The sequence below is a fragment of the Rhynchophorus ferrugineus genome, unplaced genomic scaffold (genome assembly GCF_030347505.1).
Source record: "Rhynchophorus ferrugineus isolate W39M unplaced genomic scaffold, kcgeb_rfMv2 rfM2, whole genome shotgun sequence".
Lineage (NCBI taxonomy): Eukaryota > Metazoa > Arthropoda > Insecta > Coleoptera > Curculionidae > Rhynchophorus > Rhynchophorus ferrugineus.
In genome coordinates, this window is record NW_027472581.1 from 91,207,412 (window position 1) to 91,232,965 (window position 25,554).

The following is a 25,554-nucleotide window of genomic DNA, read 5'->3' on the forward strand; positions in this document are numbered from 1 at the left end:
AGCAAATTTGAAGATAAAGAATGAAAAATAATGATAAGGTGCATAATATATTTTAAAAAAGTTAATGGAATTTTAACTGGCAGAGACATAATGTTTTTTACTAATAACGGAAAACAAAAAAGAGAGAACTTTAATGAATCCTTAAAGTAATAACACTAAAATAATATAAAATGGGGAAAAGATACAATAGCAAATTTAAGTCAAATTTTTCATGCTACAAACTTCTTTCTCGTTTTCAATTTGTTTTCATGTAGAACGTCCGTATGTTTATGTTCTGTATAATGCCATCAAAGGAAAATTGAAGCTGCTCAAAGTCCCTCAAGCAGAAACATGTATAGTTTGAAAAATAGTCCATAAGATAAACAGACTGTAAACACAACTTATGAATAGAATGTCATAAAATTTTATCAGCTTTCTGACAGGTGTTAGTACGAAAAGGTAGTACTGAAAAGGCGGTGAATACAATAAAATTAGCTCCATCTGTTTGTTAGGCCCGGGACTTTTCAGCCAATATGTTAAACAGTACATTTTTATAACAAAAATTAAAAGTATTTTGATGACTCACTGACGTAAAGAAAAGAGAAATTCATTTGAATCATACCATAAATTTCAACAATATTGCTGAAGGACAGACATTTTTTTTTACTAAACCAATTGTGTTAAATTCTTTAGCTAATATCATAACTACTATAATCTCTTTAGCGAAAAGTTTTAATAGTTTTGACCTGGACTGCAATTTGGGAGTTTCGTTATTTTTCATGGGATTATGTAAGGTTTTTTGTAATAGAAGGGAACGGATTTTAAGCTAGTTTGGCAGTGATAAACTAAATTAAGTAAAGCAGTCGTTCATACGTTATTTCCTACTGCCTGGAAAATTTATAGCACAAAATTGCGCTTCCCTATTTGACTTGAGACATCTCGAGATTTCGTAATAACTGAGTGCCGAGTAATGTGCATGAATTTTATCGTTGTCAGAGAATATATTTTTACGAGAATAGTGTGCATACATACATAAAGGGCGTATAATTTTAACAATATTAGTGTTGGGAACAATCGACTGAAATCGACTATCGACTGTTTAGTAATTGACTACTTTTTACTATCGACTGTTTCAGTCGTTTATTTTAGTTACTATTTTCGGTTCTACTAATTTCATTCGACTGATTTTTAACAATGTGGCTGTGTCGTCCTGGTGCGACCTTGAAAGTAATGCGCCGAATTTATGCTTATATAGATTTATATGTAATATATGGGGTTTGATGTTTTTTTGTAGTTTGCTTGTGAATAACTATATATGGACTAACTATATTTGGAACGCTAGTTTTCTAGGGCAAAAAAATTTAATTGCAATAAAGTGTAAGATACTTTTGACCGGTATAATAGGTAATATTTTGGGCTGGTATAATAGGTAATACTTTTTTGATAAACTTTCACGATTTTTGTCCAAGCCTTTTGTTTGTTGGTTTCAGAAATTGCATCGATTCCAAAAGATTTGAAGAATTTTTTGCAGTACCAGTTGTTAAATTTCTTTTAAAAATATTAACGTTAAAGAGGTGAATAACGTATATTAAATATTTGTAATAAATACATTTTGTGATAGGAAAAGTAATCCTACTTCCTTTAAAATTATATTATTTATTACATGTTAATAGAAAATAGTTTTTTTTCCTTTTCTTTTTTAAAGTTACCACATGATTGAATATATATACATATCGTCCTTTCCTTTCTCACAATTTATACAAACATGAATTCCTACATCTTCGTCTGACATCACGAATGAAAAAAAGCAGCCAAACCGTGCATTTGACTGAAAAGGGTAATTACTATTTTCAGTCGCTATTTTTTTGACTATCGGGAGTTTCGACTGTTTTGCGACTATCGACTGTTTTCAGTCGATAGTTCCCAACGCTAAACAATTATAATATACTGAAAAATTAAAAGCTTACTTTACAGCTAGTTACAGTATGTGTAGAACCAAATATGAGGAAGCCTATTATAAAAAGCTAAAGCTATATGTGCAACACAATGTTTATGTTATATACAACGTCATCATAGGTGGATTGAAACTGTTCAAAATCCCTTGGTCTTTTATTATATTGGGAAGTATTTTTATGACTACTGTTTGATGTCTGGCGACGTAATTTGACAAAGAATCTGCTTACAATATAAGTATTTCATTTACAGTAGAAAAGGATAGAATATAATTACCCCACCTCATAAAAACGCCTTAGATATAATTTCTAAATGCCTAAAATTTATGTTCAAAGTTAACAAAGTCCCCTCTTTTTCAATATACTGTAATAATATTACTAAATAAATAACAGAGGAGAAAGTTTTCAGTAAATTAAACACGCCGATATTAGAAATTGTGCTTAACATTTTATTTTGATTGCTCGTGGAAAAAGCACTTTCCAGTTTTGCTGAAATTACATTTGGAGGTAGCGTAATGCTTTTTCTCGCATTCGCTTCATTGTGAGAGTTGCATGCCGGTCGAGCTCTTTTGTAATAGTTTCTGGTTAGAGCTCCACTATTATACGACCTTTTACTGGTTTACAATAAAAGAACGATTGCGAATTGAGAACTGTTGAAATCATTTTAAATAGTTCCGAAAGTAAATCTATCCAATTATTTTTATAATTAGTACTTTTTTATCTATACAATTATATAGTTATATTAGTTTAATTATTCATTCAATGAAAGAATTATAGTACTTTAATTATCACAAGTTTTGTACAGTATATAAGTTTGTAGGTGTTTGAAAAGGTTTTCTCTCGTTTGAAACACTTCTCTAGTACATTCATCCCAGGCTCACTTAAGTCACCCTCTGATCTTTCTCCTCTCCGACTTTGCATACCATAATTTATTTACTTGTATTATATCCTCCATGGGCTGTAAGTGTCCCCAACAAATAGGTTGGCTCTGTACTCTCTAAATTCTTTAATTGCCATCCTTTCCAGTTTTCTTACAACCCTAAGTTTTCTGAGGTATCGCATTTCTTCTGTTTGTATCTTACCTTTCTCACCATAACAATATGCACGTCTCTCAACCAATTGTTAGGTTTATTGTGTAAATTATTTTGTACAATTCCATGTTATATATACCCAGATAGTTAAATATATATACTTGTTCTATTATAACATGCCCAAATTGTATATTTATTAATTCTGACTCTAGAATCACCATGACTTTCATTTTGCTTTTTTTCATTATCATTAAGTATTAACTAGTTGTTCTTATAATATCAACTGCAAATGCTGCTTTCCACATCTGTGTTTTCTCCATGTTATCATAACTATAATAATAAAAACATAACATATTTGACTATTTAAACCAATAATAACAAAAATAATGTACAAACAATAACAAATTAAAGACAAATTGATAGATAAACAGCTAAGAGTAAAAGGAAGAGCAATCTTAGCAACTATTCTAGGATAAAAATACATAATAAAAATGAACTCTAAATTGTTGAGTTCATCAATCGCAGATATAAAATCTTCAATAAAATGGATGCAACCAAAAGAGATTGCAAATCAAATCACAGAATGAATAACAGCAGGAAAAGGAAAAAACCAAAATTGAGATGGTTAGACGTAAGTTTAAGTAATTAATGTAATGGGTGATAAAATAGAAAATAGTAAAGAACAGAAACAACAAACAATGTTAACTTATTGTCAAAAGACATGGGTAATAATACATAAATTGTCTAATTGCTCTTAATAGTTCAATAATCTACCCAAAGGGTATTACGGATTTGTTATGTTTATATTATACATACATGACATGTAGAAAATCACTTCATTAAATGATCTATTGTATAAAATAATATTTTAATTAGTTAGTCTTATTCTAAAGTCTATATATGTGGAATAATCAGATCGAATGGTGTTAGATGTTTTAGTCTACTCACTTCACTGCCACTACGCATATTTAGTTTATTAGCGAGTACAGTAGGATCCACTGACAGTTCTCTCGATCTGCTTCACACAAATACGTTGAATTACACTCGTTATTGGTTCTAGAGGAATATCGCGTTGTATCACTTCATTTGAAACATAGTGAGTATCAGAAATGAAAATACAAAAAAATAAAATTACGAATATATAGTCCCCTAAATTTTTGACGCCGGCTTGGTTGGCGCAGTGGCAAAGGCGACAGGAGAGTCCACCTACTGTTGCAATACTCGCGGGATCGAATCCTGCTGGGGCATGGCCGTAAATTTATATTTATAATTGTTTAATATTTGGAATTGTCCTAGGCAAATGTGTAAAGTCAGACAAAGGAAATGATCCCAGTCACGCCAGTAACCAGGTTGGGTACGACCGGATGTCTTGTGGGATGATTTCTAAGTTGGTCACTCGCCAGTCGGTAAGCTTAATGTCGCGATCCGTGGTTCGAATCCCACGTTAAACTGTAGGTCCCGTCCACATAAATACAACGTATCAATGTTGTTGCATCAAATTTGATCAATGGTTTGTTCCAGTTGCTTTTCTGTTTCCAACTCTGACAATGGATAGGCTTTGATATTTTCAAGCAGAGTAATTAGAACAAGAAGTAGCTATTTAAAATTTAACAAAAGAAGCAATGTGCTAAAGCAACGTTTGCCGGTTTATAAAGTCTAATTAATATTACTAATGTTTTTAAGAATGTTGCGGACTTTTAAGAAACGGGCGAATTTTACAGGCTGATGTGTCTACATGTTCGGACGCATGAAACAGCATTGTATCTCTTTTTAACTAGACTAAAGGACAAGAAGAAAAAATACGGTCTGATTTTAATATTAATTTACATACTAAAATTGGGTGATCATTACTATTTTGGACAGACTAAAAAGCCAGCTGAAAATCGTTATGTAGTACCTTACGCCATTCATGTAGATTATATTTTGATCTATATAGAGACGAAAACGTACTTTTTTGTTAAGTTTTATTAGAATATAAAAAACTCGCCCAGAAATGACGTCATCGAAGTGGATTACTTATTGTCACCATGCCAATTGGTCTCGTCTTTTAAGGGACATGCGGATACATTAAAATCATTCATGTTCCTGTGTTTGCAAAGGAAATGCGGAAAAAAGAATTGGCGAAAATCCGATAACTCTATTCAATTGTCTTGTTTTTATCCCATTTTCTCCAGAATTTCTTCCGAAACAAGCAGCCATGCCTAAACAAACAAAATAATGCCGGTGCCAGAAATAAAATATTTTAAAGCATGTCGACCGAATAAAGGAAAATACGTAAGTTTAATCGGCCATAAGAAATTATGTTTGTTTGGTATATTAAATGTTGTTTTAGTGTTTGTTTTGGAGTGTATAACACCTCGGAAGCAGTATTACAGGATAAAATAGTTAATTTGATTAAAAATATTTTAAATAAAAACCTTTATTAAGATTCTAGTGTACATTAATATTATATGACTGAAAGATAATTTTCAAGGCTTTCAAAACAAGAGTTTCTTTCACTGATGACGTCTTCTTTCGACCCAAATCTCTTATCGCCATCAGGTTTGAAAACAGTAAATAGTCACGGGAGCTTATACCTGGAGAATATGCTAGATGGGGTAGCAGTTTATAGCTTAATTTATGGATTTTTGGCATAGCGACTACAGGCGCCTGGAACCATATGCTATAATGATGGAACAACATATTTCTTAGTATTCTAGAACCATTGCAATGATGGTTATGCCATACTATTTATCAAGCTTTCACTTGGTTTCTGTGATGACATTTTTTAGCAAAAATAATTTTAATCAGCATAAGAAATCAGGCTTTTTTTAATTTTTGTTAAAATTCGATTCGTCAAACATAAACTAAATTCCACAGTTTACCCAAAATCTCGCAGTGGTCTACTAATAGGTGGCAGCTTAAGACAGCAATAGTACATTTAAAGTTACTGGGCGAGAGATTCACTAAGTCAATGACTTATTTAACTGCTCTTGTATATATCAAAAAATACCAAACATGACAATATTTCACATACGTCACAGAGAATGGAACAAATAAATGAAGAAAATGTCTATATCCACTAAACTGAACAATAAATCAAATATAAAAATATTTTAATGTTAGTCTTAAATAGGGCTATAGGAAGAGCTAAGACATTTCAATGACCAGACATAACCTTTTATATGACATTTTCATCTCCTTTTGTAACTGAAATTTTATATTAATACAAGAAACTTTTTTTTAATTTAACATTTTCCTTGGACAAATTTCTTTAAATAGATTAATAACGTAATACAGTTTACAAATTTGCGACACGTATATTCAAAAACACTTCTCTGTTAAGTTAAAACGTACTTCTAATTTTACATGACGTATTACAATTCACGTATTATTAACTAATAGTATATTACTTTCAACGTAAAATATTCCATGAGTTTTAAAAGTAAAACATTAAGAAAAACTACACGAAAAAGCAGAGAGCTGAAAATGAACTGGATAATTAGTTAAATTAAAAACTTTACAGGACTAAGTTTGTAAACAGTTAAAGGCAATTTTTAAAAACTGGCGCTTGAAGTTCATTTAAAATGGTTTAACTATATTTTTCGTAATTTTTTTATTGCAAAAGTACATATTGCATTTTTTATATATAAACATGAAAAGCAATGATACAAAGTTCATATGGCCAAAGATTTAAAAAATAAATTATATTGTGCTAATTTAATGAAAAAACTATAGCTTACTCAGATGTTAGTTATCAATGTTAAAATAAAATTACAAGCTACGAAGGGAAGTTACTTCGTCTTGTCATATACATAATCACATAAAATTTAACAATAGAGCGATTTGTTAAGATATTCAATTACACAATAGTTGCTGGGTGTCAGATCTGGGGAATATGATGGATGAACAAGCAATTCAAAGCTCAATTCATGGATTTTTGTCATCGTTTTTACTGACTTGTGACACGGTACATTGTCTTGATGAAAGAGCATTTCCGTTTTCTTCAAATGCGGCGGTTTTTGGCGATTTCGTCCTTCAAATGGCCCAATAACGCTAGGTAATAGTCGCTGTTGATGGTCCTTCCTTTTTGAAGGTTGTCCCAAAATACAGACGCCATAAACTTGCCAGCCGACTGTTGCGTTCTAACACGCTTTGGAACGGGTTCATCCTCTGCAGTCCACTCGGATGACTGTTGATTTTATTTCGGAGTGAAATAATGGAGCCATGTTTCATCCATTGTCAAATATCGATGCAAAAACTCGGGTTTATTATGCTTGATCAGCTACAAACACTGCTCCGAATCAACAACGCGTCATTGTGCAGCTCGCGCGGCACCCAATTTGCACATAGCTTTCTCATACCCAAATATTCGTGAATGATATGAAGTACACGTTCATTTAATATCTTTAGATTACGGTAATTGAAAATAATTTTGTGGATTTCTTTAAATGTTTTCGTCGGTAACAACCTCTTTTCGGCGTCCACTGCGTTCACCGCCTTCGGTGCTCATTTCTCCACATCTAAACTTAACATACCAATTCTTGATGGTTGATTTTCTTGGGACGGTGTCCGAAAACTCGGCATTAAGCCAAGTGTTTGCTTCAACTGTATTTTTTCCCTTCAAAAGGCAATATTCTATCAACACGCGAAATTCCTTTTTATACATTTTTTCTCGCAATAACCAAAGTTGCTTCACTCAAAATGGTATAATTCAGAAACTAGTGATCCGACAGCTGTCAAATTTATACACGCATCTTTTGAAGAATAGGGCTAACCAAAAAAACTATGGATATAATTGTTGCAGCGCCATCCATGGCTCAGGCCGGCGACTTTTCAATTGACCTGTTACATCTAACATCTTAAAGGAAAGCACCTAAATGCAGAAATCTGATAAAAAAACCTATATGAAAATATAAAAAACTTACCGTACAATATTTTGTAGTAAATATGGGTGGAAAAATTAAATAATTATAAATCCAATTAAAACAAAAATCCAAATGTTGTTTGAATTTCGGTTAAAGGTTCTTTTATATTCTATAATCCTTCTGTTATGATTGTGTATATTCCATCAAACAACAAAGGTGGATAGAAATCAATTTTTAATTTACGGTACGTAGTAGGCTCACATTTCGACGCGTATGCCTGTGCGTGTTCTTTATCGGATTTTGAGGCTTTATTTATTTTTGAAATCTAATCAGAATCCCCAAATTATATATTATAGTATTATACTATATCGGTATTTACAATAAACAATTAATAACAAGTGAATTATCCATAACAAGGCCATTCAAATTGTTACTAATTATTTACATACATTTTATTAATCAGCCTTTATCATGCTATAAATAAATAAAGAGAGCATCAAAATTTGTTTATTTATATTATTAATTTTATTAAAATAACAGTAATATATATTTAGTAGCATAACATTTACAAATAGACAATGAATAAAACTAGGTATCTAATTTATATTAATTTTATTATTATATCTAATTATTCTATAGTGGTCAATAGAAAATATGAGCTATATATACTGAAAGAAAACGACGAAATATTAACTTTTCCTATTGTGGACAATAGAATCTCCTTTCATTATAATCCAGCAGTAATTTACTAACATTTTTGCTCTTCTATGTGTTTTATATCCTAGCGTTTCAAGCGTAAGTAGTATTCACACTTCAATAAATAATTCAAATCACTTAATCTTAATTATGTTAGAAAAATTGAATAGCACAATATAATTAGATCCAAACTTTTACTATTTTTTTATTATCATAAACCGAGATATCTTAATGCAACTGCTATTTACATTTTTAGACTATTTTATTTTTCATAAAAAAAAACACTTTTCAACACGTTGGAACCAATTCCCGTAACACCTTTTCCATTCCGATTGAAGTTGATCAACTAAATAAAAGCGCGTTTAAAATTGTTGACTTGGTAGTTTGCTTCTAAGCTGTGGAACTGAGAAATGTCATCGGGTGCCAAATCTGGACTGTACTGTGGATGACCTATCAATTCAATATGCAACATAGTGATTCGCTGAAGTAAGTGCTGTTACATTGTCGTGATCGAAAATAATTCGTCTTTTCTTCGACTATTTCCTAATATTTTTCAAGTACAGTTAATACAATAGAGTACAAGTACAAGAGGCAGTTAATCATGTACACATTACTGGGAGACAGCTATTGTCTACTAAGAGAATCCACATAAAATAGTGCCGCCGATAACACGACAAAAGTTACACACGACTTAGTTTGTTTCAATAATAAGTACAACATCCATAATCTTTCACAACTTCCATCAGTCCCTTTGGCAGCATTTCAGGCAGATTTTTAACATAATCTTGATCTAGTTTTTTCACTCATCTTGGGTTTGGCTTTTTAGTTATCCTACATTTCAATACGTACTTTCCAATTGGAATGTTTTCTTCCTAAAAATAGTTTTTAATGACTTTCATATTATGAACAGCAGCATTGTCTTGCTGAAATAACTTATAGCAATAAATACGATCTTTATTTCTGCGATTCCTTCCAAACATATGGCCAGCTCAATACATAACACTTTCTTCACCCAACTATCTACGACTTAAAATCATCTGATTGTTTCTTAAATCATGATAACACTTTTACGCCGACTGCATAACCGGGTTCGAACAGTGTTTGATCCTTGGTCAACCTCCAACTATTTTTTAAATAATTCGTTATAGCTTTTCTAGATCTGTTTATTATATATGCCACTTATGATACAGACTTTTTTTGATATTTTTATATTTGATTGATACAAGTTTTTTTTGCATTATTGACGATATTAATTTCATCTCCACTATTTTTTCGAGGCATGATGAAAAATAAGCTGATATTTTAAACTGAAAATAAGAGTTTTTAATTTTTTGCCGGTCAACTGCAATATATGTGCTATTAATACGTGAAACAAAAAGTAAGCGATAGCGGTTTCTTTGATATGTTAACATGAGTACTTTTACTAACTATCCTTAATCAAATAGTTTAAATGCTGCATTTTTTATATTAAGAATTGTAATGGACATTGTGTAGTCTGCTAAAGCAATATTGAGAAGTATAGCTTTTGTTGCACCTTAATCGTAGTTTTTAACAATTCCTTGGAATGTTTTAATGTCAAATACCGATAAAATTGTCGATATTAACGACAATATTGTCAGTGATAATAATTGTCAACCCACACAAATAAAACCAATTGCCTACCTGAGGGATTGTCCGCGCTAGACCTCCTCTCTGTCACCGGTGGTTCTTGGAATGTGAGCGTCAAACTACCCCTCGAATTTCTCACATCAGCCGCTAGATTACTCCTTGCTGCGATGCTTCCTCTAGGGCTTCTGTTTGGATCACAACCATTTTCAGGTCCAATACTTCCTCTAGGACTACGTTGGTCTGAACAATATTCCCCTATTGATTAAGAAAACATTCGCTATTGAAATTATTAAAACTCCACTTAATTCTACATTTATTAATTATGTTGTAAAACAGATAATAGATAACAGATAAATAACAACTAAGATATTAAAATACTACAAAACATTTGTGGGGTATTATACCATTCCATAGGAAAATTCCATTCCTTTTTACAGATCCACAGATCATTCAAAAATAAAAGTAATTATACCTGCTTTAAAATTAAATTATTAATTGCGTGTTAATAGTATTCTGTAATTAGTTTTTTTCCTTTTCTTTACTAAAATTACTACGTGAAGGAATATGTACATCTCCTTCTCACTTACACTACCGTTTGAGAATATAAGGACATATAAAATTAACTGCCTCAAGCAATTAACTCCGTCCTTTCCTCTTCCATAATTTACATAGGAAAGGATTCTTGCATCTTCGTCTATTATCACGAATTGAAAAAAACAACCGAACCGCGGATTTAACTGGAAATAGTAATTACTATTTTCAGTCGTTTTTTGACGGTCCCAACGCTAGTGATAACTAACAGATATTATAGATATTTCGAGAAAATAATAAAAACTATATATTAAAGTCTAAACATTAACAAGAATATAGTACTCAATATATAACAAATAAAATATACCTGTGATACTGCCCCTTGGGCTTGTTCTATGAGACAGTACTTCGGGTGCTATGCTCCCTCTAGGGCTTCGATTTATTTCTGGAATAATACTATGTCGGGGGCTACGATTAGCTGAAAACAAAACAAAAAAAAAACATTATTCGAAAGCTCATTTTCAGTTCAAATTCAATTCGCGTTCAGAATAACTCCTGGTTACATATTTAGAGTTCAATGTCACTAATGCCACAAATACAATATTCAAAATATTTCAAAAACTTTCTATTGAATAGGATGAAACCAATCTTTGAGGTAAAGCATGCTATTCCGTATCAGCATTTTGGTTTCAGAAAACAACTCGACTCGAATGGATCAGAGAATCACCAATGTCAGAAAAATCACTAGAAAAAATATAATTTGTTCTGCAATATTTTTAGATGTCGCTCAAGCTTTTGATAAAGTGGGGCATGACGGTTTAAAGAACATATTTGACCAATATATGCAAATTTTAGATTCATATATAACTGGCCGATACTTCAGAGTCAAAAAAGAAAACGCCTAGTCTGACTTGAGGAAAATATCAGCAGGTGCGCCAAAGGGAAATGTATTGAGACCAGTCCCAATAGGACTCGCCTACATTTATTGAAAATGTAGTTGCTACATTTGCAGATGACACTGCAATTATAGCCATTGGAGTTAACAACACTGAATGAACTGGAAAGTTACAAACAGCTACTGCCGAAATCCAATGCTGGAAAGTAAAATAGCGTATCAAAACGAATCACAATAAATTAGTGCATATTGATTTTACCAACAAAAGAATTAAGCAAAAGCCAGTGCAGCTAAATGCAGGCAAATATCTTGGCATGACCGCTGATGTTAATCTCAGGTGAAGTCAAACATTAAGAACAATTGTGAAGAACTCAAGCTAAAATACATAAAAATATACTGGTTAATGGATAGATATTCAGGCATAATTGTATATAAGTGTTAGCAAGTCTTGAAACCAGTGTGGACTTATGGTGTTCCAAAACAAGGTACAGCGAGGTATTGTTGATGCTCGTTCGTAACGACAACCTTCATAAGATCATAAAGTAGAAACTATCAAGAACGTTATCAAGGACTATGTCAAAAAACATAAACAGAGGCAACACATCAATGTTGAGATTCTTCATTTCCAAGATAATAATGGCTTAGTCGTTAAACCGTTTAATCAGTTCAGTGATTCTACAAATAAACCTCAGAGCATATTAAAAAAGGTGACCTAGGAGTTATGCTTAAAGTGTCTATCGTAGAATAAGTACTTTATAATTTTAAAATAATAGCAAACGATAAAAAAAGCCTATTAACGTTAATGTACTAGATTGGTTAATAAATAATTTCAAAAAATATTTTAGAGCTCTAGAAATAAACCTCACAGTTTAGCTAGACTGAAAGTGACTTTAGTTTACTTTTGCCGACAATGTACTTCTTCTACCACTTCATTGGTTGATTTTTAATAGCCTTTCAATAAATAAAATCCACTTGAGAGATGTTTATATTAATAATTTTGTTGCAACTGTTAAAAAATGTAGTCTTAAACCATTACTTTTCTAACAGGATGGTATACCACACCAATTGCAAGAACACTTTTCAACCTAATTAGTTTCTTGATGGTTGAGGTAGTCAAATCATTTGATGTTGAACAGACCTTGATAAAATCATTTAGATATAGTAACAAGCTGTTTAGAATATTGCTAAAATACCTGATAGAAGTTTATTGTAGCTAGATGATGAGTCATGAATGAATAAATAATTGGATTTAACCTCACTATTTTCCTCCATTACAGCCAAACTGTTACTATTTTACGTCATCAGTTCATGAGCTATTCCTAACTGACCTGAGTTTCTCATTAAGGGAAGAAATCCACCAATGTGCGCCGAATGTGGTTCCTCACTATTAACCAAACACATACTAATTAAATGCCGAAGAAACAACTCGCAAAGCCGGTTGCTCAACCTGGGTGGGACGATGAACCAGTGTCTTAGGCTGGAGAACCTGGATAAGCTGATTAATTGTTTAACCGTAACGTATTACTAGAAATATAATAGTATGCATCTATGTAATATCATGCATGTTTATTTGAATACTTGTATCTTGAATCCTTATCATTGACATGGGTTGTGTGACCATTATACTGTAGCATTTATATATTAATGCATCTGTATGCTTTTACAAAGTTTACTTGTTATCTTCCAACCTGTACTCTAGACTTTATATTCTGACCATATATTTATATTGTTCTTTACATTCTATGCTTGTAATAACATTGTATCTGTAAATAGACCCTAAATAGTCCCGGAGGCCGATGGGCCTATAGTGTATAAAAATAAATAAATAAATAGTATTATATCTACCTTCGTTGATTTTAAAACTTCGCTTACGTCTAAGATCAATAATTTAACAATATCAAAACAAAAACTACACCTAAAACCAAATACTTACTTTCTTCTTGGTTCCATGTTGTGGATTCTGATGGTGTCAGCGTTTGTCTGGGTGTCCTAGACCCGTCAGGAAGCAAGCTGTTGCGCGGACTTCGACTATATTCGGATATATTCAGCCTAGATCCATAAGCGTTTGATTCAGGAGTCAAACTGTGTCTAGGCGATCGGCTTGTATCAGGAACCAAGCTATTTCTTGGACTCCTAAGAAACCGATATATAGATAAAATCAAAAAAATAGTTAATTGAATATTATATTTTATGAAAAGTAATAATAAAAAAATAAAGATTATATATATATATATATATATATATATATATATATATATATATATATATATATATATATATATATATATATATATATATATATACATCGGACTAATATTAAACTATTATATATTAGGTAATAGACCATCACGAACTCCCAACAATAGCTGCGCTCTAATTAATCAACTGACAAAAATAAAAAGATTTATTACCTGCTATATTGGTCTGGAATTAAACTATTCCTTGGAGACAAAGCCGAGTCAGGAACTAAACTATTTCGAGGACTCCTTAAATCATTCGGGACCAGACTGTGTCTCGGAGACCGCTGAGAGTCGGGAATGAGACTGTTTCTTGGACTCAGGGCGCTGTCAGGAATTAAAGAATGACGTGGAGACCTGAAACGAAAATTAAATTTCTATATTATATTAATTTATTCTATCGTAGATTTCCGAATATATATGATGTGATCATGATTATCATTATTATTGGATCAAAAACTAGTAAGAATTGGAATAAAGCACTATTGGTTTATTTTTCATTCCAAAGTAAAGAAAAAGATAACCGGTTTTTTCGGATAAAACTACATGAATTTCAAGAAAATGGAAAAATGAATTTACTCAAAGTACTGGCTACTTAATTTTATACATCTTGCCCAAATATCAGGCAATTTAAGGATGCCATCCCAAAAAAATGTTTGTCCTTTGAGCGAAACTATACATTGAGCTATTTTCCAACTTCCTGGTAAATTGCTGCTGTGCAATGGCGTGTGTCAAAATGTTGATAACCAAACGGGGCAAGGTCTGGAGAATATGGCGGGTGCGAAAATATGTCCCAACCAAGCCCTTTCAACGTTTCCTTGGCCGGTTTTGCTTTATGAGACGGCGTTATCGTGCAGTAAAATAACCTAACCTATATGGTTTTGCCAGGTGATAACCATAATTTTTTGGGCTTAGGGTCTTCATAATAAATCCACTTTTACTCACATGTTACTATCCAATGCAGAAATGACTTCCGATCATACCTTTGAAACATCATTTTAGACGATTTTTCGATTTTCCATTAACCTGTTATTCAATTGATGTATCACCCCATCTCTTCGATTTTTCCCATTGCTCGTAATTGGTCGCTAATCGCTTCTTTGGTCACATTTAACGCTTTTGCCCATTGTTTTTGAGTTTGGGTTGGGTTTTCATCCAATAAATCTTGTATATTCGTATTTTTTTACTTTTTCTGGTCCACCAGAACGTTCTTTATCTTGCACGTCGAAATTACCACTTTTGAATTTTGGAAACCACGTTTTTGATTGGTTTTTCTGTAGGAGACGATGCGCTTTTATACTAAAAAATCACCTTATCATGTCTTTAAGGGTATTGTGGATATTTTTCGATCAATGCACAGTTCTGATTGATCACCTTTTGTCAATAATAACCATTTTCCAGATTCGAATAGTTCATAGTATACGACACCAGTTCCGTCAGCTCTTTCTCCCTCAAAAGTAAATGAGAACAACGGGTGAAGTTAAAAATTACTTTATACAAATTAAAAGTTACAACAATAGATGGGTATAATAAAAGGATAATGACGTCAAGTTACATACTATGAATTGGCACCAACTGAGCGCTTTATCGATCAGGTATCTGAATATTCTTGACTCCTGTTTAATTAGACCGATACTATACTCTTCTTGCTCCTGCCTTGGGTACCTTGTACTGATAGAGTAGCCTGGCTTAAAACTTTTTCTTGTAAACTGATTAGCGATTATTTCTAGGGAAGGAAATACTTATCCAATGGTTATTTCGTTGTTTCAATAAAAGATATAAGCCCATGAAATCAAGTAAAGTAAAAGAAGCTCAGCTGAGATTTAGTTTAAGAGTTCATAGGAGAACCTAATATGTGAAAGCATGTATATACACAGATTTTGTAAAGTATTTCATGAAGTATAGTAGCTGTACAAGCTTATACGATTGTAAAGCTATTATTAATATGAATTTCAAAATTACAATTTCCGAATTTATTTACACAAATCAAATATTATAAGGTAAATTAATATAACGCCAGATACACCTTTTTATTTTACAGATCTGTTTAATAAAATCAAATATTCATCATTAATTGTTTATAATTTAAACCTGTTTTTGTAACGTAATTACTATCAATTACGTAAAATGAATATTATATTTGCATGTGCATCTTGAAATTATCTTTAAGACAAATTATTTTTGTAAGTAAGTATTTATTTTTAAGTATAGTTTAACATGGCGAATTTTATATTTTTATTCCTAACTAGCGACCCGCCCCGGCTTCGCACGGGTGCAATGCTGATACTAAATTAAATACACTACAGAAAAAATATGAACGTTGTATATAAAAACATAGCGGCCCGCTCCGACTTTGCACGGGCATAAAATATATATGCCTATGTCACTCAATGAAAACATGATTAAAATCGATCCAGTATTTTTGGTTCATTCATTACTGCCCTTGGCCTGCACGCATTAAATTTGGAGTAAAACAATTCCTCTTCCCCTATACTTACTATGAAGATTTTCTGCTATCTTTGGAATATCTAAATTCATACAATTTTTATTACATTACACATTTTTAAAAGCAAATTTACATGCTGTAAGGAACCATATTGATCTATATTAATTGCACACTGTATTTAAGGTACTTAATTCGATAAGGATTAATGCCGTATTGCCTAAAATAGCTTCGTAAATAAGCCATTTTCTCACCTAAAAAGTAAACAATAAAAATGGTTAATGTGGGTTATCCCTAAAAGATACACATATACCATCGCGGACTTTTTGTAGACCTTTTTATGGTGTACAATACTGTAGTACATTAATTTGATCTAACTCGTAGGGTTAGGCAGCGTTTGTGCTAATTGCTAAATAAGCCTAAAAAAATAGGTTAATTTACGACATCACGTTAGAAACCTTTAAAATTAGCAATGTTGCCTTAGTATATTATGCATGTATTATATATATAAACCTTCCTCTTGAATCACTCTATCTATTGAAAAAAACCGCATCAAAATCCGTTGCGTAGTTTTAAAGATTTAAGCGCACATAGGGATATAGGGACAGAAAAGGCGACTTTGTTTTATACTATGTAGTGATATAATTTTAGTAAGTCCATTTATATTTTTAAGTCAAATTATTTTTGTAAGTAAGTATTTATTTTTTGTCGTATTTATTTTATTCTCATTTGTTTTTTATGTATGTATCTATTTTAAGTATAGTATTTTAAATAATATCTCTACAGTATATTATTATAAATCAATATTTTTATCAGACTTCATCTAGACAATCATCAAGCCTATTGTTTTTGAGTCTGCGCACTTCATATTATTTTTAATTAATTCTGTGCAATTACGTATCAGTATTGTCGAAACAACGTTTAAAATTTTATATTCAACAACATTTAATATTCAACTTATGATAAGGCTATGATGTTCACCGTAAGTAGATCTCTTTTGATGAAAAATTAAATGAAGTGTAGGTTTTCAGATATAAAGCTCACGCTCGAAACTAAAATCTCTCAATAATAACTTGTTAGTTAAAATTTGCATTTCTCACCGATCCGAACTGGCCTGAATGACTTTGTTTTTAACAACCGCGATTAATAATTTCAGGACGTGTTTGCAATTTATGTCAGAATTTTAAGCACGTTATACCGTAACAGTATCAAACTTGGTAATTAACCCTGCAAACTTTCGGCTGTATAAATCAGAAATGTTTCTGAAGTTTGAACGGGTCTTTTCGGCGATCGCCAAGTAGTGAAGGTCTTGACTGAAATAAAATAACCGGGTTTTTGTAGTTGCGCGAAAGTACCCCTTAGCACAAGATCGGTCTTAGCAAAAAAGCCCTTAAATTATTCCGGAGTCACATAAATTTCCTTTGAGACGTTATTTAAATACGACATTAAGCCTCGGTTGAAGAATGAAACAACAGCGTATTGATTTACTAAATATCCTATTTAAATATTGTATAATTTTGTATAAACTTTCTTATTAATGAGCTTTAAATAAGAAAAAACTGGCATTAAATACGTACAACATTGTTTCCCCTTTTTGCTATTCATGTACTTAATAGCAAGTAATTAATTATTAAAAGATTAAATTAAGTAGATGGTGATTGCATGTCTTATTATCAACGATATCTATTGGTAAAAATGCCAAGTATAAACGTAATTCAATAACCAATGTAAACAACAGTTAAATATCAAAACCAACACTATTCGTAATAAATTTCAAGACGTATTGGGCGGAAGCCCAATTCAATCTCTCTAAGAACTTTCATATAGCTTAGCAGTTGATTAATTAATCATTTCCAGATGTTTATATGCGATGGAATATCCTCAAGATGAAGGAAAATTGCTACTACATGAACTCCCAAAAAATATAATGTTTTTTGGTATTTTCTGCTATCATCCATTTTATGATTATACCTATAATATCTTGTTGGTGACGCCTCAACCTATCTCATCCATCTAGCCACTGTACTCTATGCTGTATTTTTCTATAATATATCCTTCCATCTATTTTCTTATCCGAATAAAAATTTAATTTAAAACTGATTCCTAGTATGTTCCTAATATTTTCCTTTTTTCTGCTATTAGTTTCTATCTACTTTGTTTTGAAACTGTCATTGTTCTACATTTTTTCCAGATAATGCTTTGTTTTCACAATATTATTTTTACTTCTCTCTTTCGATCTCTATTTGCAGAAATTAACATTCCTGGATACTTAAACTTTTTACCACTTCTAAAAATTAAAAATTAATTACTTTTCTTTTCTTCTTATTCATTACTCTTTCTCATTTTGTCTTTCTTGTATTATGTTAATTCTTCTTTCGTATTATTCACTATATCTCCTCTTTTAGCTATCATAGCCAGAACTTCTGCGTATGGCAACAGAATTATTTTTTTCTGGTCTTCGAATATTGTTATTTATATTCCTATTATATGCAAAGTGTACCGGAAAGTCACTACCGATTTTACTAATATCGCTAGGCTTATGTATCCATTGTTATGATTTGTCCTATATTATATGTGTCGTTATATTCTACTGACATCAAGCTTCACAGCTATACATTATAGAGTATACATTATACTCTATATATAGAAGTTTTACTTAAATAGGCGAAACAAATGTTTTGCGTGGTCTAACTAATGCTGGCTCTGAGACCACTTTTTGATTGGTTCATTTGAATTAGCCTACAATGGTATTTGATTTGCTATTTTCTATAACCCGATAGTTTGTTTCTATGGTTTCTTTATGACGCCATTTTGATTCTCAAAAGTGTTGTGCATCCAGTGTTTGTGTGGAAATAAAAAAGCAGACACCGCATTCCTTTGAAGTAACAATCTCAGTTAGCTAGACTAAGGATGTGTATGTATCTTAGCATTGATTTTACCTGGTACGTATAAAATTATTTAGATAGAGCGTTTGTGTATATATAAATTTATTGAAAGGAAACCATGAAAATATTACACACATTTTAAAACCAAAATTTGCTAAAATTAGTCGATGGCAAAATTACATTGAAGGCAAATGTGTTTATACTACATGAAAAGTATTTGTTGCCCTTTAAAATCTTTTTTGAAATAACATTTCAAAAATAATTGTAACTTACTTCAATAAATTTTTGTGATGAACAAGAAAATAAAATATTAACAGACCCAGTCTTTCATCTGTGCTGCTCTTTTTTTATAATTCTATTAAATTGATATCACTAAAGAAATATGAAGAAGGGAAAAAGGACTATAAACAATTTCGATTATATTTGTCAGGACATATGTTGTGTTTCCAATGACGTTGCAGAATTTTTATTTATATATATATATATATATATATATATATATATATATATATATATATATATATATTCATTATATAATTATATTTCAACTTTTTGATATTTTATATTTGTATTTATATAGAATTCTATTCTAATAATTTTTTTTGAGAAATTATATTTGGGTTTTATTTCAAATTTAATTGGTCAGTAGAATGTGACGTCAGATGTTGGTCACGTGATTCCTATGAAATACTCAACCATCAAATGCTTTCCTAATAAAATATTTTCTTTACAGGTGCCTGTAATGTTCTATCTTTAATTGCCTATAGTGTGGGCAAGATACACCTGGTAATCTCATGTATGATTATGGCTTGCATGACGTCATAAAAATATCTCAACAATTTTAACCTGTTATAAACACAAACATAATTTCAACATGCTTTTCTGCATTTATGTTTTACAAATTTAAAGAAAGACATTGTATGAGTCACCGCAACTACTATACTAATAACACATTATTTAATGTTCATTAAAGACATCCGTTTATTATTTAAAACCTAAAAGTCATGTCGACCCTCTAAATCACAGACTTTACATTCAAGTAAAACAACTGTGTCGTGTTAACTCTAAGTACATTAATGTATTTAAATTGTTGAAATAACTTTAATCGAATTGCTTTTCTCGGCTAAGTTTCAGATCGAAAACTCTTTCGGAATGTCTCGCAACTTAATGAATATTTTATAAAAGGCCCATTAAATAAATTTGTTTTTTGGGAATTGCAACCGACTGAGGCTGGGTTTTTCCTTTTTGTGAAATCAAAGTAAATCTTGTTAGTTTTTTTGTTATTTAATGTATATTTGGCAAATAATGAGTTGAAACGAATATTTGTCAGTAATACTTTAACAAATACGTTTAGTGTGAAGTACTTATTATCTTCTATAGTACTATGACAGTATCATTACTATATCACAATGCAACTGCTCCATTCATATCATTTACTAACTAAATTTATGTCGATTACTTAACACAGAAAAATACATCAAATCCTAAAATATTTACTTAATAGAGGCAACATCGAAGTTTTGTGCTGCGAAAATCTAAAAGCAAATTACTAAAAGAAGACAAATATCATACATAAAGAAGAAATGCAGCTTATTCGTCAAGCTGGCCAAGGTTCAAGTTATTAGGAGTGATTTGAGAGGTTCAAACTAGAGAAATTGAACAGACAAGAGATAATTGTAACTTGTGAACTCTAACTACTTCTGATGGATATTTTATAAATTATTACCTTTAATGGTTAAACGGAAAATGCGTTGTTTGTTTCACAATTTTATTTTTACTTCTATCTTTCGATATCTATTTGCATAAACGACAATTTATCTATATATTCAAAATATATCATTAAATAATATAATTAAATAACTTTTAAAGAAATGAAATGAATTATAATGACTTAAAATAAAGAAAATAAATAAGTTTCTGTTTATGTGGCTCTATAACTGAATGCCTGTAACTTTTTACTAATTAAGTTACCACCAACAGCAATAAAAATGAACATTTTTCGACCTGCAGACGTCCTTTAACTAGTCTGGGAATAATTATTGCAGTATACGCTTAAACTCAGACATCTTAATTATAACATCAAATGGAAATTAATTGTTAAACCATTTTAAACGCAAGCTTGTGATAAAAATAGCTAAATGAAACAAAAGTCCTATTAATTTGCACAATGTTCTATCAAGTTACAATCAATAAAATCATAAAATCTATTATTATTAACAAGACTGTTGGGTCTTCTTAATTAAATATTATTTATTGATGCGTAAAAATGTTAATACACTAAATCATGACATATATCAACTTATAGAGATTGTACTATCAAAATAAAATACTATTGACTAACATGTCTCATAAAATACAAGAAGGTCGAAAAATAGGAAAAAATAGGTTTTGGAAGACCATAAGACTTAATTGGATAACATTAAGTAATACCATAAGGCCCTCAAATAACAATAGCATCAATAGAACCTAAAAAGTCCACGATGGCATAATTTAAACAAATGAATAATATTTAAATTTGGACCATATTGTGAAAGAAAAACTTAAATGAAATGGGTAATGTAAATGAAAATGAATGTAATGAGAATGAATGAATTTTCACTAGCAAAATACTAGCGCAAAAAAGTACTGCTTTTGACTTTATTACAATAAAATATTAAAGGAACTTCCAAGAAGAGCACTAGTTAAGATTATCAACCTGACAAATGCTTCATTAGGACCATATACCACAACTATGGAAGCTAGCTAAAGAATTACTTATTTCTAACCCAGGAAAGTCACCTTATGCCATCCATCTGTCCAGCTGTCCATCCATCCGATGACCGACAGTTTCCAAAATATTTGAAGGTATAAAACTAATTTTTGAAGAAAGGCTATTATACAGAGATATTCCGGATCATTAATATGGTTTCCGGAAACAACATTTCACTACTGATCAGATTCACACAATCAACAATATCATAGAAAAATCACTAGAAGAAAATAAAATTTGTTCTACGATATATTTAGGTGTTGCTCAAGATTTTGATAAAGTTTGAGATGGGGGTTTAAAACATAAGATTAAAATGCTTCTCCATGACTAATACTTAAATATTTTACTCATATATAAGTAGACCACCCATAAGATACCAATATTATTCTAACTTTATATGAGTGTATTGGGAGCTATCATTAATCTGATGTACACTAGGGACTTACATTCAATAAAAATGTTGGCACCTTCGTAGATGGTACCGCAATCCTGGCCATCAGAGATAGCAAAACTGAATCAACCGAACTGTTACAAACAGCTATTGCCGAAAACAATGCTGAGCAGAAGAAATGGTGCATCAAAATAAACCAGTGCATATTGATCTCACCAACAAAAGAATCTAGTACAAGCCAGTATATATAAAATAGCAAGTAGGCCTCTATATAAATACAGCCAAATATCTTGACATGTTCTCAAAGACTATGCCTAAAGACAAGAACATAGGCTCCATTAGCACATCAATGTCCTTATCATCACTCCAACTTCTAGATAATGATAGCTTAGTCAAGTCATAAGTAAAATTCAGTGCACATTAAAATGAGTGTTTAACCCAAGGTGTAAGTCATAGTTCTTGGCAATGTTGAAACCCTAGCAAATTATATTAAATATAGGATAAAAGAAATAGCTTATTAGTGTTAATTCACTAGATTTATATAATAAGCTTTGATAAAAATATATTGATTTAAGAGAATAAATTAGAAAAATAATTAAACCATATTAACTAAAAGCTCTATGGCTTGAACTATGTTACAAGCAAACTGAAGACTAATGCCTCCAATTATTTTAACATATCAAATATGAAAGTAATTAATTTAATTAAAACTGAATACAAGTTCTTGACCTTTCAGTTTTTAGCTGTAATAAATTCTACCCCTTTCACTAATTAAGTCGCAAGCTTTTCAAATAAAAATAAAGCTTCTGACTGGAAAAGTCCATTTAACTAACCAGCAGGGTTACCGACTACTGTAGCAGGTATTTTAATTTAATTACGTTCTTGGTATGTAACAAAAGATGTTTAGACACAAAAATTCATTCACTAAAACAATTTATTAATTTATATTCATTTTTAATTCGAATATATATATATATATATATATATATATATATATATATATATATATATTCAAAACAGTAGTGACGCGATTACCAATATGTATCTGTAATAAAGTCAGTCAGTGTTGTAGTCAGTGTAGTCATAATATCTCTCTATAATTCATTGCAGTCATATAGTTCGTGATGCTTGAAACAAAAATGATTTTATTTCTGGTGCAGAATTAGTGTATTCCTCTAATTCCAAGGGTGACTACCATGGAGAAATGACTTGTTGTCATTATCTTGTTTTTGCAGTAGTTTGAAAATCAGCTTTTAAAGAACTTATTTATAGTACACCGGGGCAGAAAATACCAACAAGTGCATCAACCAAGGGTGCAAATAAGGAATAGCTTAAAGTATATAAAATAGTTCTCGAGGAAACCATATTAATGAATAAACTATTTCAAATTGCTACTCGGTAACTATACATGAAATACTTAATTGCATTTTATGAAATTTAATTTTTTAGAAATAAGCCTGAGAAAAGATGGTAAATCAGATTACTGAACGTTATGTCCACGGGGTATTATGTCTTAGACTAAATTTGTTGTTGTTATCTTAGCCTTATACAATCTGCATAATGAGAATTTAATGGGATTTATGATATATTATAGCATACAGAAGATGGCATCAATAAATAATCTCCTGTACATACGTATAAAGCACTATTAGTCTTAATTGAATTATTATGTTATTCTAAAAACTATTCTGTGGGTCTATTATCAGGTCTGCTGGTAATAGATATTGTAACCTACGCTCTTTACTGACAATTGAATTACCTTTAATTGTCTAGCAAGTACAATTAGAAACTCTGACGCTATTTTAGAGTACTTTATACTTTGAATGCAACTCTGTATAGTTTTAGGAAAGATATCGAGCTGAAATACGCTATTACTGTTATGATATGGAGTGGGGAGTACCTTATTTTGGAAACTCTGAAGAATAATTACGTCGGATTTCCTGCTGGTACCCCAGAGTTCGACACGTCTGTATGGATCAAAAAATTGACTTACACAGTAATACCAAGATAATTTGGTTATGTAAGCCAATATATATGGTTCAGTATTAATTCGGTTCAGTTCTTTATTGATATATGATAAGTGTCGATTCACATACCTTTCCAGATATTTAACATTATCTGCTTGTGAGAGTACACGATTTTCAAGACTTACAGGAAGACAGGTCCTTTTATGCAAGATGAAGCTCACGTGAGTTTTTAGCCACAAATGGAGTTTGTTGAGAAGAAGTTGGAAGTTCCTTATGGTTGATATTAGATTCCCGTGAGATGATAAAATCGCCGTGTCGTCAGAATATCTTGCTGAAATCGGATGTGTAAGGTTTATACGTCATTTGTATACAGGATACGTAACAGTAGGCAGTCTAAAATGACTATATGAATTGTCAAATTTTCACACCCATCAGTTTCGCATGTTAATTATTTATGATCACTAAGGTTATTTTAGTACGTGTTCACTAACTTACCGATTACAAGTAGGTTCATCATCGTTCCGTTCTCTATCCTCTCGAGACTCCATAAGCGCGATATCCGGTATGATACTGTGTCGAGGGCTTCTGTTCACCTCAACCGGTATCAAACCAGATGCCCTATTTCCATCGATTGGGGATACGGCTATACTAGCCCGTCGTCCTGTACACATGTATTTTATTATAGATTATAAAACAATATTTTAGTGATGACCTACCCGGGCTGGTAGCGGCCGACCTGCTGCCTGTATTTCGGTTCTGTGCTGGGGAAGAGGCGGCAGATCTTGATGCCCGCCTCCTTCGCGAAGAGGTACTTCGATGCAGCATCGTTAAAATATTCTAGCGACCCCGTGCTATCACTTTAGATGTGACATCTTCAACCAAACCTGAAACCAAGTAAATAAACTACATTATTATAAGAATTTGGTTAGATATTATGCGTAAACAGCATTAAATTAAGCATTTGGTTCAACTAGCTATCATGTAACGACATAATGCTACTGTATAATTTTATCAACACTTATATTACTGTAGTATATTTTGATCACCGATATATACTTGGGCAAATGTGATGTATGTTTTGACATTTTTCTACATAAAACAACACTTTTCTATTTAGCATTGTTGAGTAACTAAGTGATTATAGACACTAGTCATAGAACGCTCAATATTTTCTGCATTCTTTACTTTTAGTCGAATTAATTTGAAAAAACTCATGCTAAAAACCAATTAAACTTTAGAAACCATTTGTTGGCATTGTTGCTTTTTAGTCCAATTGCCGGTTATAGTATTTAGTGTCTTTATCGTTATAATTTTTGATGTCAATGGCAAAAAATTATCCAGAC

At 31.3% G+C, this 25,554-nt stretch overlaps 1 protein-coding gene across 1 annotated transcript in view; it reads right to left on the reverse strand.

Annotated features, from left to right (window-relative positions):
• LOC143190875 (uncharacterized) overlaps positions 1-25,075 on the reverse strand; it is a 103,105-nt gene extending 78,030 nt beyond the window's left edge. The window contains exons 1-6 of the mRNA XM_076395447.1: positions 24,928-25,075; positions 24,717-24,872; positions 13,951-14,122; positions 13,473-13,672; positions 11,012-11,122; positions 10,168-10,368 (exon numbers count right to left, since the gene is read on the reverse strand). Coding sequence (XP_076251562.1) covers positions 10,168-10,368; positions 11,012-11,122; positions 13,473-13,672; positions 13,951-14,122; positions 24,717-24,872; positions 24,928-25,036 — 949 coding nt within the window. The 5' untranslated portion in view covers positions 25,037-25,075. The remainder of the gene's footprint in view (positions 1-10,167; positions 10,369-11,011; positions 11,123-13,472; positions 13,673-13,950; positions 14,123-24,716; positions 24,873-24,927) is intronic.
• Positions 25,076-25,554: the final 479 nt, after the last annotated feature.